We start from the raw sequence: 15,439 nt of genomic DNA, 5'->3' as shown, positions 1-15,439 counted from the left end.
ATAGTTTGCTGTACTATGTTGCAAATAAACATTAATTTTAGAAGACATTTAGGCTATATAATATATTTTTATGTATGGAGGCAGAAAAAGCCAGGTGTAGATTACTGCACAAAGTGAGAATTTTTTTTTCCTTGGTCAGGACATGTACAGTCAGTCCAGCTTGGATTTACAAGGCTGACAATTAATACTGAACAAAAAAGAACTCAAACTATGAATTATGAAAGAGCTGCAGCATCTGAAACTGACCACAATGAACATTTGAAAGATAAACAGTACCACAGTGCTTCAGTTTTAGCTTCAGAGTTTGTAGTTTGTTTTTTTATGTATTATGATTGTCTCTGTCAGCTCACCATATATTTTTTATTAGTAAGTTTTTTTAATTTTTTTTATCAATCACTAGAAATTTCAGATGACCCCATTTGAATTCCAGGTGACCCCACGTGGGGTCCCGACCCAAAGGTGGAAAAACACTGCATTAATCCTATCCATTCATGTAAATAATTGGCGTAAAATACAGTTATTCATCTTTTTATGGTCATCACATATGATCCGTTTGGACGTTCAGAGGCTCAGTAATTACTGTGGAAACACCGTCATCATCTACAACATTGATTCACCAGTAAAACCCATAGCGTTTGATAAGTGACAGTGGATGGAGACACTTAGTTTATATTCAGTTAATGACATATTTGCTGAAAAAGTCACTTCTTCTTCAATTTTGTCTGTTTTTGATGTAAAAACCAGTAACTTTATTCTTAGCTTTTATGAAGATCTACATGATTAGTAAGTTAAATGCTGAAAAATACTGGATTTCCACTGAAAAAATACAAAATAAATAGGATAATATTACAACAAATGGTGATAAACCACTTAAGGACGATTAAATATAGAGAAAAATTCATTTGGGAACTGACACAAATGTCACACTGGGTCCTAATGGGTTAATGGCTAAATACTGGGATGCTATATCACTTCTCTGTATCTTGTGAAAAAATATATAAGTATAATTGTTTCAGGATTTCCCACAGTATAACACATGAAAACAGAAAGCAGATATGTATTGCAAAGTAAGCTTTATTGCCAGTGACATAGGGGAAATATCCATATTGGAATTTTTTCTGATATATTGTACTCTAATTTTGATTTATACAATCCAACAGCAGTTTTAACAGTACATGTATTGCCAGGTTACTATGGCCCTTAACAGTTACAGTCCTGCAGATCTCAACATATGCATGTACCGTGTCTGCACAATCTAAAAAAATCCAAAAAACCACATCCAGTTATGACTTGTCAGATAGTCAGCCACAATCACTGAACCATGACCATGCAGTTATTACAGACTGGGCACCACTGCACAATCTTCCCTTGGAAATCAATGTCATGGCATATTTCCTAGTGAACAGAACAACACACCCATTAAGCCTCAGGCATGGCTTTTACAAGGATACGCTCACAGATACAATGGCACTTTATACAACTTTGGGAAAAAAAATTCACACAGAGCTTGCTGAACATATTTTATAGTATTACGTTGGAAAACAGTAGAGATTTTTTTTAAATTTTTTTTTTTTTTTACATCTGATTTGGTAGCTATTTAGCTGTTTCACCACTTAGTAATATGAAATGGCTTCCACAAAAGCCGTTGGAAAACAACCAAATGATTGTGACATTTGTTTAAAAAAAAAAGTTTTAAAAGAATTCAATATGTAGATGACAACAGCTTTTGGAATTGAAGAGGTGGAAGATCTGATTTCAGAATAAATACATAGTTAATTAAAAAAAACAAAGATTTATATTGCACTTTCCATCAGGTCACAGGGAGTATAATAAGGTAAATATGTTAAATCTTTGAATGGCAGTAAATAGAGCACAGTAAAACAAGTCCACAGTAAATCTCAGAGCACGTTCATCGTTGTCATGGCAACACCACAATGATAACGAATATCCAGTGCGAGGGCCATGGGGAGACTTTATAGCTTTCATTTCATGGCAGATCATACCCTACACCTTTTCATTACCGGCTGTACCGTCTGTTATCCACAAAACAAAACGCAAAAGGACAACAAACAGCTTCGGGAACAGCATCGGTTAACGGATGTGTGATATGCAACAGGCTTTTTTTTTGAAACTTGAGTATGGTACCGGAGCATTGTTCTCTGTTGAAATCACACATCTGTGACAAGCTGCAGGTGAACAGCCCTCTCACTGATATTTACATTGTGGGTTACTGGAGTGCAAACTCTGTGATTTAAAAAATTATTCTTTGGTTCAAAATTATACAAATATATTGAAGATGTGTGCAGACACAAAGTCCTTTATAATAAAATCTCCAACTAATTTTAATATTTATTATGTGTCTGTCTATTATTATCTCAATAAACTCTTTTCTAGTGTAATTTTTACTACAGATGAGAAAAATTAACTCTATGAATGTAACATAATGCACATCTAGGCTGTGTATGTATGTAGAGTATAACTATATGTTAATGAATACATGTATCCTGTAGAACTCATATAGTAATCCATTTCTTCATAATGCATGAACCACAAGGAACACATTTAGAGTAAATCAGCGATGTTACAAGAACATCCCACTTGATCAGACATTTATATCTGACCTGCACCTGCTTTTGTACCAATCATGCAAAACAAAATAAATATCCATTAGTATAAGTATGAAAATAATCACCACTACAATCATACACACCCACATACTGTATACATATTGTTTTGAGATACACATACTTCAAACTGCACCATAATCCACAGTTTGAACAATATCTAAAGGTACACACTAAAATAGAAAACATAAAGGGGTCAAAGGGCAAATTAAAGATCCATAGCTGGGTCAAACGGATAGCACATAGCAGCACTGAACTCAGTGTAGGCACAATCTGCTTTTTACATCATCAACAACAGCCCCAAAGAAAATCCACAGCTACTGAAACATAGGTGACCTATACAAGCACACGAATCAACATGTAGACAGTACATTTTGACACTGCATAGAGTTAAAAACACAGTACAGGCCAGCGCTCAGCTGTACGGCGCTAACGTCACCCAGATCGGATTCTAGCTATCAGCATCCACACATGTCTGCTCTTGTGTTCAGCTAATGGTACATCACTGTTATCTCCACTTTCCATCCTCTTTTCCTGGATGACTCAGTTGGCCTGGACTGGTTTTGGACCCACTGCAACACCGTTACAGTCCAGAATGTACTGCAGACAACCTTGAGGTGGACGGCCAGTGCCGTTCTTAGTGGGTTCACCAACAGTCTCTCCTGTCACGCCACTTCCCTAGAAGGACAAAGAAATAATTTACTCACAACTCACAACAACTTTTCTAATACTTTTTTTCTTCAAACATAAAAATGGATTATTTTCATATGAAACTTGTGTGCTGTTTGATAATGTCCTGACATACAGTACTGTGCAAATGCCCAAGGCCAACATAAGGTTTGTCGGTTTAGTCAAGTTATATTAAACACATATCAAGTGGTAACACATTTCATATTCAACAGTCTCTGTCATGTAAACAGAGTAACATATATGTATGTATTATACATATTTGAGTAGGCATTTATAAGCACTTTAACATTATGTATACAAAATTGGGGAGATAAAATTTTAGGTGAAAAATGTCAAATTACTGTTCGGTAACACGTGGACTTGAAATGGACATCAGTTTTTTTAAGCTTAATGCAAACATTCAAAACATGCGGTTCTCGACACAAATTGATATCAAGTAGGACAAAACCTTTTAGATATTATGTTCAACTATGCTGAAAATAAATTTTGCAGTAAAATATTGAAAAGCTTCTGTTTTATTGCCATGAGAATGTGGTAACACGTGGACAAGTTGCCATAGTAACATGTGGATGACTCTTTACCATTGTATGCATCAGCAAAAATGTTGACTTGTTTTTTAAAACAACAAGCCAGATACAATCACAATGATTTTTTTAAAGGATTTAATCCTAACACAGTGTTATTTACAACTTATAGTGGTCCATACTGATATAGGTAAAGTACAAATAAAGAGTAATTTCTCAGTGACAGCTCACAGTCTTTAAATGTGACCAGTGTATGAATTCACCAACTTCATCATTCAGAATTTTAATTTCTCAGAAATAGGCAGTCTTTTCATGTCTATTTGTTAATTTAATGCAGCCTAGCAGAAGGTTCGGAACCTCTCCTGTTCTGTGTAAGTGGTATTTTAAAAAGGATAACAGTTCCATAAAATAGAGATCTTCAGCTAAAAAATGAGCCCACTTGATACATGATGTGTGCTTCATGTTGACGCTCACTTTCGCTTGATTGTACCCTTATCCATTTGTCAGTCTCTGTATTAAGATAAAATATGGATATAAGGGAAGTTTGTACAGCAGTACAAATGAAATTTTCAGGGAAGAAACAGCTCCTTTAAGCCAAGAGGTAGTATTTAGTGTGACCTCTTTTTGCACTTAACATCCTTTAAGTGGTCTTTAAGTCTTTTGTTCAGGGGTTACACTTAATAGTAACTTTAACCTTTAGAACCCTTTTAATTCAGTTTCCATGTGTCTTTTGAGACTGTGCACATATTTCCTGTATTTTCTTGTTGTATCTGAAGAAAAAAATGAAAAATGAATGTATGCTCATTTTAACTCTGCAAAAACAACAAAGCTAAAGGTGGCTGATGACTTTTGCACAGCATTGTATAATGTATAAATGACATCCTATTGCCTTCTGATTCTTATGTTTTTGCATACCTGTGATGGTTGTATGGTGGTGGGTCTCTGTGGAGCATTAGCCTCCTTCTCGGCCAACTGGTTCATTTTTGCAAACACCATGTCTGCAATGAGTTGTCTGTCCTCAGCCTGGTGCTCCCCTACTAAGGGCATGGCAGAGCCCACCACCTGCAACACACAGAATAGAAGATAAAGCACTTTCTGACATATACACATATATCTTTACTTTAGTTTTAACATAAAGTTGCGGAAAACGTTATTAGACCACCCTTGTTTTCTTCAATTTTTTGTTCATTTTAATGCCTGGTACAACTAAAGGTACATTTGTTTGGACAAATATGATGATAACAAAAATAGCTTGTAAGAGTTTAATTTCAGAGCTGATATCCAGTCATTTTCCATATTTTCTTGATAATAACCAAAATCACTTCACTTCTTACATCAATAGCTATGGCATTGTACTGACAAAAACAGTGCTTTTATGCATTCCATGTTTTCTTTTCTGTCTGTTTTAGTCACATGATACACACAGGGGTTAGTACTTGCTTGCATAACTATTGTTTTTGATGATTTTTGATGGTCTGATAATTTTTTCCATAACTGTATTACTCCTTATAAGTCTCCTACATGAATTTACCTGATTAATATTAAATACTTTGGATTCAAATGCTTTGCTACTTGTTTTCAGACTGAATGTGTCCTACCTCTGTTATATAATCTTTTCCGTCTTTTCCGTGGATGGCTTTAACTGCACATATATCCAGACCGCCGAAAATCTCACAGCAGGTGTCAACCCACAGCTTGTACCTAAACATAGATATGACAGTCGTCTCAGTCAAAACCAGGATATTACTGCAATATATTAGTGTTTGACTAAATTAAAGCAGGACTTTTAAAAAATATATACAGTACACATATTACTGCCTTATATTGATATGTCTACTCTTCTGAGGTTTAATTTATGTTTGATGAATATGCGGATAGACTCGACAATCAATATTCAGCCTCAGCCTCTACACATGCAACCGCATTAATTAACCGCCATTTTTTTTTAAAGGACACTCAGCTCATTCCTGTGTCAACATGAGTCATTCATGTATATATTTCCACACCCACCTGTCTGTCATGGCCACCTGTTCAAGCATAGCTGAACCTGTATTGGTCTTCCAGTTTCCAGATATGGATGTTCTCCTACAATGGAAAATGATTAATTCTGTTATTGAGTAAAAAGTAACTAGAGTTGTTTTCCTTTTGTTCATATATATATATATAAATACATACATGTAGGCTTTGTAGTCATTGCCAATCTTCTGGATTCTGATGTCGTATTTGGAGTCGACGAGAGGTTCTGTGGTGGTCGTCTGAGTGAGAGCCACAACACTGGCTATGTCCTGGAATTTAGTGTGATTGTCCACTTTCACCTACACACATGATTGCAAACATGAGCACAATAACATAAAGTGATTTTAAAAGGTATTCAGGAATTAAGTGATTCACAACAATGGCTTCCATATGCACTACCTAGCAAAAAAAAAAAAAAAAAAAAAGATAGATTTCCCACCTGGAATTAATAAAGCAAATACTGTAGGTGTGAGATAATTACTGCAGTGATTAATATGCTTCAGCTGCAACAATTTATGTAGTGAGTAGCTTCTAATCTCTTAAAGAAACTATTAATTTGCTGCGGAGTGTAAAGATGGGACAATGCCAAGATTCACTGGGCTCACTGGGCTTGTGAAAGAGTGGTTCAGGGAGCTATTATTTGAGATGAGAAATCATTTTCACACATAGAACACAACAGAACAGAACAGAACAGAGCAGAACAGAACAGAACAGAACAGTACAGTACAGAACAGTACAGAACAGAACAGAACAGAACAGAACAGAACAGAACAGTACAATACAGAACAGAACAGAACAGAACAGAACAGAACAGAATAGAATAGAATAGAATAGAATAGAATAGAATAGAATAGAATAGAATAGAATAGACAAAAGGGCTACATGGATTCTTCCCACCCTGCCCATCACCTGGTTGACCTGCTGTCCTCTGGGTGGCGTTTTAGGTCAATTAAATCCCACCATAAATCCCACCATAGTGTGCAATAACCACACACCACTGCCACATGTATGTTTTACATTGTTTACCCAGTTACATTTGCATTTACACTATTTACTACCCTGTTATATTTGCACTGTTTACACTATAGCATGTATGTTTACATTGTTTACAATATTACATTTGTGCATTTTTATATCACTTTTATATTTTAACACCACACTTTCTTACAGTATATCTCCAATTTGAACATATTTCGATTGCACACTACTTTATATCTTATATTTTTCAATACATGTCTGTATTTTAATGTGTTGTTTTTTAGATGTCAGTGAACTCTCGCTGGTAGAGACCACCTGCAAATTTGTTGCACAACTGGTGTAATGACAATAAAGCCTATTCTATTCTATTCTATTCTATTCTATTCTATTCTATTCTATTCTATTCTATTCTATCTATTCTATTCTATTCTGTTTATGAACAAACTGAACAATGAAAAATACAAACAAAAAACACTCGGTCACACAGTTCATTATAGTAGTACAGAATAAAAGAACACAAACGATTAACATGTGTAATGAATAAATCCTTGATGAAAGCAATATGAATAATGCAATAAAAATAACAAGAATAATACCAACAATAAATGCATTAACAATAAAACACAGGTAATAAAACCAGCAAGTAAATGAAGCAACAAATAATGACTATATAAAAAATTTTAATAATTCCAGTTATTCCATAAGTGACACGAAAAAATGGGCCCGAGAATGGCAAAAAAAAAATAATTCTAATATCTAATTTAGATTATTGATTGGCCACTAGTGTCCAGACCTTAAACCCACTGAGAATCTGTGGGATGTGCTGGAGTCGACTTTACACAGTGGTCTGACTCTCCCACAATCAATAGAAGCCCTTGGCCAAAAACTAATGCAACTGTGGACAGAAATAAATGTTGTGACATTTATTCAGACACTGCATAAGCTTTACATGGTGCAAAGGGTGTGTGAATGTGAATGTGTCCTGTAATCAAAGCTAAAGGAGGTACAGTGAAATATGGTTGGTGAGACTTTATACATATATATCATGTAGAAAGATGCCAAAAAAAAAAATAAAAAAAAAAAAAAAAAAAAAAATCATCATACCTTTCCAATACCAGAGTGAGCATGTCCAATCTTCACCACAACAGGGAATGATGGCATGCTTACCTAAAGAACACAGAATTGTTTTAGTCACTACACTTAATGTTGTTTTTGCTTCCATTATTTCTATGTTTTAGTCTCAGAAACAGTTTAAGTGTATGTGAATATTTCTCACCATCTCCTTATAGTTTGGGTAAAAGGTCTGCTCGATCAGAGGGAACTTGTCAGCACCCAGCTTCCTGTAGGTGTTGATAAGTTGGGCAAACTGCGAATATAAAGGTAGATAACACATATACATTATTTTTTTGGCAGTGAAAATAGCAGCATAAATCATTCCTCTTCTCCTCCTGCTCTGCTCCACAGTGGAGATATTTGAGACTAAAGCGTTTACCGCCCACGGCTTGTCACACAGGTTGTAAATGGACTCGAGTGAGTTGATGCTGGGGACTCCTCCGTACTGCAGACCGATGATCAGGTTGCGGAAATCTTCATTCTGGGTCATACTGAAGGCATGCTGACGTATGAGGACAAAGTCGGGCTTGAATGACCTAGAAAATGAAATAACAGCAGAGATATGACAAAAATAATAATAGCTGATAGAAGTAACAATCTGATAACAACAGGAAGCTATTTTTCACTTAAATCATTGTCATTTTATCTGGTTTCTCACCTGACAACCTTAGTGCCGTTCCTCAGAACCTGCATGTTCACGTTGCATGTACCGTTTGCTTGAGCCACGACGTTGATCTCATTAAATTCAGCCTGAGGGGTGGATAGTTAAAAGAGGCATATGAGGACAGTCTACTTGAGCTTCTTTATTCTGCTTTACATGAGTCCTTGGATTTTTGTGTCTTGTTGAAATATACCTGCTCCACTTTGATGTCATAATCCCCGTGCACTTTCTTTCCCTTGAATAATTTTGCCCTGAGTGAAACAGAAACAGAGATAATGCATTAACTTTGATTTAACAGAATAATTCCCTGAACCTGGACCACAGACAGTACACAAATATGGTACTAATTTCCTATTGATTACCTTTCTGAGAGTTAATGTAGCACTCGGGTCCAATAACTTCATAAGAACCTAGAATTTGAATACAGAGCTTCTTACTGAGCCCTCTGTACAGACACACAGAGCAGAAAAATGCTATCGTTGATGCTCTTCCAACTGCTGACACATACTTTTTCTAATATTTTGTCCTTACAATCTGGCGGCAGTGATGGAGACAAACCATTACAGCCCATTTACTGGCGCTATGATTTTTAAGGCAACACTTCTATGGCATTCAGTCAATTTCAACTCATTTGCTACATCCTGTCTCACCAGCAATGGCACCCAGTGGGTTAATAAAGAAAGATCCAATGAGGGAACATGTCTATTGAACACAGTGAATTTGCAGTTTCATACGCTGTACCTATATCCATCGACTCAGCATTTTTTTAATGAACAGTTGTCTGGCTTTCCTTGCTTGAATGAGAATAACACCTGCTCATCTTTTCACTAGTGTCTGGTCCATTTTTGGAGACATGATCTTGGGGATTAAAATGGATCAGTATCAATATATTGACAGCTAAACAATCTGCATAGTCATTTTAACAGCCAACAGTCTTAACCCTGTAAAGCCTGAACCATTAAATCATTGACAGAAATTCCAGTTCTTTGAAACTGGAGCCTTTATTAGTCCTTCTGAACAACCAAAAAAAACTTTTTCAAATATTAATTTCCATGTATGAGTTTCAATTTTGTCATATTTGCTACATTGGGTCTCAATGCTCAAATAGCATTTTTGAACAAACAAAAACATGATATAACACAAACATGTCTAACAAATTGGTAATTCCTTTTCAAAAGTGACAGAGCTCTGCCTCCTTCCTCATTAATGACAATCACGTAGTGTCACTGGAGGCCTCTGGTGAATGAATTCCTCCCCCCTTTTGGGTTATCTGTGTATTGCATGTATCTAATTGTACACATCAGGTTTTACAAGAAAAAAAATATCACACTGATCATGTAGAGCAGGGTCACCAACCCTGGTCCTCGAGATCTACTATCCTGCATGTTTTAGACGTTTCCCTCCTCCAACACACCTGACAGTCGTTATCAGGCTTCTGCAGAGCTTGATAATAGGCTTATCATCTGAACCAGGTCTGTTGGAAGAGGGAAACATCTAAAACATGCAGGATAGTAGATCTCAAGGACCAGGGTTGGTCATCCCTGATGTAGAGGGCTTCAAAACTCATGTATCAAATATGACACATTAGGTGTTGTTTTTGTCCTATACTAAAGTAAATGGGCAACATTGACAATAAAACAGTCAATTCACCAACAACGACATAGAGAACTTTTCAATGTCCCACTTTTCAGTTCCACAGTTTCAAATGCAAAATAACATCAGTTTACAGCAATGCAACAGTGGTGAACTGACATGATGCAATATTTCAAAACCTGTCAGAAAAATAAGAAAACTTCTATATTTCAGAGTGTTTGATTCACTTCGGCAAAATTTTACAGACTTTCTCCCCGCATCTCGAGCAAAATGCTGTCCTCTCATCGAGGAGATAAAAGCTGAATAATTCATTCCTAGTGTAATTTTAGCAGAGGGATCTATTTGGTTGTGAAGGAAACAAACATTAAAATATGAATCATCGCTCTTACATCAGGGGAAATTAAAAGAGCCCTGTGGCTTTGTGAACACTGTTTTTCCAAAACCCTGAGGAAAGAAACGCAGACACGGGACATGAAAAAGACAAGCCTCTCATTTCATTCAAATTTGAATTCTTGTCTGCATTGGGCAATGGCAGTATTTGTGTCGGGTGTATGCCTTATCATTCTGCGCACAGAGCACAGCCCAGCTCAGCATTACTGAGCATCACAGACTGGTTCAAAATAGAACTCCATCCTACAGTACTTTCACCTCCAGCTTTCACACACATCTATAAATATTCATTTGTATTTGGCAGACACCTCAAAGAATCAAGCACCTTTGCTGACATTCCATTGAGTTTACCTGTTCTCCTCTTATATATAAATATATATTGCATTTGTTATCAATACCTTTTCCATTACCCTTGGCTAAGGAATTGGCTTTAAAACACAATTTAGCCTCTGGGCACTGCACTGAAGATGGGGAGAAGAAACTGATAGGCCATGTTTACTTGGATCATTTATTTGTTACAATCAATATTGGTACTTTCATCATGAATTATAAATGAGATTAGATACAAATAAGACATAAAAAAAGATGCTGCTCTTGTGTGATTTCCAGTCTAAAAAAGACAATGCAGTCAATTGAATAACCTCACTGATGGATGGTAGGTTGCAAGTGCCACAGATTTGCCAAATAATTCAGTAAAAGAAATTTTCATTCAGATGATTCACAACAGAGCACGGCGAGCAGAGCTGAATATTAATGTCCCATCATGTAGCCTGCTTAACATTCACTCTCACTTGTGGGTTGTATTTGAATAAGGTTAAGCTCACAGTATGTAACATTCACTTCCTCATCCAATTTAGAACAGTCCCTTATGCATTTATGTGGTTATGACATTGAATGAATGAGTTAGAAGATTCTGTGTACTTTATACTGAACTACACTGTAGAATAAAAACATGGAGGCAGTAAATCTCAGTCACTAGTCTGATAAGTAAGACACTACCATCTGCTCCTCCTGTCATAAGAGCAATTTATAGTACAGCATCCTTGGAACAAAACAACAAAAATCTCTGGATGAGTGACAGCTTCATCAGACTAATAAAACCACTGGCATCACGACAAAATGTTTCTGTCACTATATATGAGCTGGATACTTGATCATAATTACCCAATTTTATAAATGCACATTTTAATACGCACCTTGAAATACTGTACTTATGTTAAACAGAGCCTAATTCCTATTTAAACAATTACTAATATTTGAGCAGTATGTATAATGATCAAAACATGCAAATATATTTTTCATTTTACCTTCAAGTCTCCTTAATGTTATGAAATGCATGGATAGTCATAAAAAGACTGAACATATTTCCAGTATTTTAATCCTGACTGACTATTTGTACAATTCTTTTAATAACTAAACACTTATAATTCGTTGTTGTGTCTTCGCTTAAAATAGACAAAACAAATATCACTGTTTTTGCATTTTATATACACGTACTGAGACAGCACTGTGACCCTTAAATCGACTTAGTGTGTTACATAATACACATTTATCTAGTTCACCTGAGGAATAACTAATATGTTTTAATGCTGATGGCTAAGCCTTCTGCCAGACATAATTATTCGGGAGCATTTCTGATTGATTCCATTCTCCTTTCTTGGAGCCACTAAAACTCATCACGCTGGTTTTCATTTGTGGCAGTGAGTAGAAATAATCTTTGCCCCTCCTAAAATGAAATGTAGCACATAAGTAAGACCTTGGATTAAAGGTGATCCAGCATTACAAAAAACATTAGGTAATCAGCAAAAGACTTCTGAAAACAGAGACATTTTGTATTTGCATAGACTGCCAGCAGTTATATGTACATATGTTTTTCATACTGCTAGTTTATGAGTTGAATGTTAAGTAAGTACGAATCCAAAAACATCTGCTGCAGCTTTCCTCCAGGATTTTCTAATTATTATGCATTATTTAGCTTCCCCAAAATTTGAGCTCTGTGTTCCTGAATGCAACTCACAGAGGTCTATCTTATAAAACGAAACCTTAGTTGAACTGTAACAGTGACTTATTTTCAGTGGGTGAAAGTTCTAGGGAAAAAAAAAAAAACAGCCACAAACCACTGGATAAACATGTCCACTCTCTCTACTCAGTGGTATGAGCATCCATGAAAAATAGATGCAGCACTCAGACAGAGGAAGCTCTGGCATATAGCACAGCACTGATCTCCTGAGTGTCTGTGTACTAGATACATGAAGTGAAGCGATGGAGCAATGTCAGAACACGGAACCACTTGAATTTATTTCATATCAGATCTTGTTAAATACCAACACTTATAGAGTGTAGAACATCATCTCACTCCCGGCCAATCCTGTTCAACATTCTCCATTACAATGACCTTTGATAAATGACATGGTTTCAGTGCGGTGTAATATACAGCCACAACAGTGTCACTACAGATGAGACATGGATCCTTATTCTTCTGATTAAACAAGCGACTTCCTCCACTTGCAATAAATATGGAACAAGTGAACGCATGATGCTGGCATCCATCCCACTGAAGAGGGTTTGATCTCATTAAAATTGATCTAGACTTCGATTACATAAATGGCCAGCCCTGCTCGCATAAACAAGATAAGAGGACACTGCCAGGCCACCTGACTTAGACCAGCCTATACTGCTCATGTTTTATGTTGAATCCCTCCTCTGTTGATGTTTTCCAAGATTCTTGTTTTGATGCATTTGAGATAAGTATGTGGATGTTCTGAATTTTCCCACTTCCACACCACAGGAAACGTAAACTCTGCTAAGTCTGCCCTGTATCCAGTGTGAAAGATGCCTCTGTGGCATGCATTAGTAAGACACCAAGTGTTATGTACAGTTTGTCTGATTTCTATCTCTGGGTGGCAACTGATAATTGCCATAAATAGTGAGTGTACAAAGGAGGCAATGGTAATTACATAGATGGGTTCAGGGAATGTGTCAGGGATCTGCTGTGCGATCCAGCTGCACAGTTCTAGCTGTAAAACTGCTGTGACATATGTTTTCTGTGTAAACAAAATTGGTCACGATGAGATAAAATTTGCATATCAACAAGATCAGTCCAAATCTATAGAGATTAAAACACTTTGATTCCTCACAACCCCAGACAAACAAAGATGCTTACTATAAGCCACCTCTAAGTAACATCCCTCAGAAACTGTCTGTCAACATAATGGCAATTAGCTTAAGCCTAGTCTTAACACTGACAACATGATGGCTCTCTCCACAGCCGTCTGTGGAATACAACCATGTAGGTAAATGCTCAGTTTTTGTTTACCTGCTCTTATGCATCACATGTACAATCTGCATCATGGGCTGCAGCTACTTACATTAAATCCTTCTCTATGTTAGTGCAGGGCATGTCATGTGATCCTGTGATAAAGCAGCGAGGGGAAACCCCATTGATAGGGGAGCACTGCAGCAGACTGCTTTCAGAAGAATGATGTGCATATTCATCTATGCAAAATGTGCAAAACATATATTTTACAGATGGTAAAACACTACAGAACACAAAAGTCTGATCTTATTAGTGCTGATTTCTGATGTAATTTCATGGTATTTTCTTTCAGAATACCACACTTTGTACTGCATCACTATATATGACTTGACTAAAATACATCATTTCAGGAAACAAGAAAACCTCTCTCAGGACTGAATAGAAGATCATACAAATCCTCCATTTTGGAGTCTTGTCATTAATTCTGGGGATCAGTTAAGGAAGTATTCTGCAAAATGACATGGACTTAATACAGACTGAACATTTATTGTTTATGTGATTTTTAGCCCTTTCATTGATACTATATTTGCATTGGATTTGAGGGAAACATGAGTTACAAAGACAGTGCAAACAAAAACACACAGCCTCTGAATGGATCATGGTAGATTCTATTTTGAATAACCATAAAGAATATGTTGCCTTACCACTCTTGCTGTGGTTCATCAATAACCAGGGAGAATCTTGAACTTCTTAGGTGTCGTGACTTGGGTCTGCTCCACTAGCCCTGCTGAAGCAGCTGTCTGCTTAACAACATTGGTGATGGAGCTAAAGAAGCCTGATCCAGTGGACTGGGAGGTCTGGGGTTTCCTTTCTGGAGCAGGGGAAGTTGCAGGAGGTGTAGGCCCAGCTGTAGGAGATTTGGCAGGTGTGGTGGAAGCAGGTGGAGGAGGCTGAGCAGGGTCAGGCCTCTGGAGGTCCGTCATGTAGCCATTGGGCAGGTTGGAGATGAACGTGCTGTCCGAGAGACGCCGGCGCAATAATTCATGGCTGCAAATGAGAGAAAGAGAGCTAATCAACAAGCACTAGGTGTGGAAAAGGAGTCTGCAGAGGAGTCCCTGTCCTCAGTGTACAGCTGATAATGGCTGAGCTCTCAATGCAAACTCAGAGCGAATGTATTCCCTCCCAGTTCAGCAGAGCATCCTCAGAGCTCCCCCTCACTGGCAGTGACGCTACACACCGCCTCAGCCAATCAGCTCACGGTATGTTTTCCTCAACCGTTGCAAACGATGCTCTGCCTCGGCTCTCCTTCCTCCTCTCGTCCTCGTCCTCTCACCACTCTCACTGCCTTTTCTACCCCTCCCCCATTTTCTACTGCCTTACAGGCGTAATGCCTGTTTGAACCACACCATGGAAAAGAAGAGGGGTTTCCAGCTTAAGTGCAAGGGGGTATACCAAGTACTACATCACGATTACCAAACTCCTGCTTCCTGGTTTGCTCATTTTTCTTTGCACTGGCATTTTGTGTGTCTGGATGCAGCCATGAAATCTAAAATGGCTGTTAGGACTAGTGGGCAATTGTTGAACAGGAGGAGAA

The 15,439-nt window shown here is 37.2% G+C and overlaps 1 protein-coding gene across 1 annotated transcript; it reads right to left on the bottom strand.

Moving 5' to 3' along the window:
* Positions 1-1,056: 1,056 nt before the first annotated feature.
* On the bottom strand, positions 1,057-15,210 carry LOC115422454 (synapsin-2-like). Its single transcript, XM_030138810.1, is given in 13 exon segments — positions 1,057-3,302; positions 4,754-4,900; positions 5,437-5,539; positions 5,849-5,923; positions 6,014-6,153; positions 7,937-7,999; positions 8,109-8,198; positions 8,325-8,481; positions 8,604-8,695; positions 8,800-8,857; positions 14,550-14,578; positions 14,580-14,892; positions 15,200-15,210. Coding segments are annotated over 13 exon segments (1,413 nt in total). The 3' UTR covers positions 1,057-3,167.
* Between the last annotated feature and the right edge of the window lie 229 nt (positions 15,211-15,439).

Source organism: Sphaeramia orbicularis, chromosome 7 (genome assembly GCF_902148855.1).
Source record: "Sphaeramia orbicularis chromosome 7, fSphaOr1.1, whole genome shotgun sequence".
Classification (NCBI taxonomy): domain Eukaryota; kingdom Metazoa; phylum Chordata; class Actinopteri; order Kurtiformes; family Apogonidae; genus Sphaeramia; species Sphaeramia orbicularis.
The sequence above is the reverse complement of the archived record's forward strand: the minus strand, read 5'-3'. Positions and strand labels throughout refer to the sequence as shown.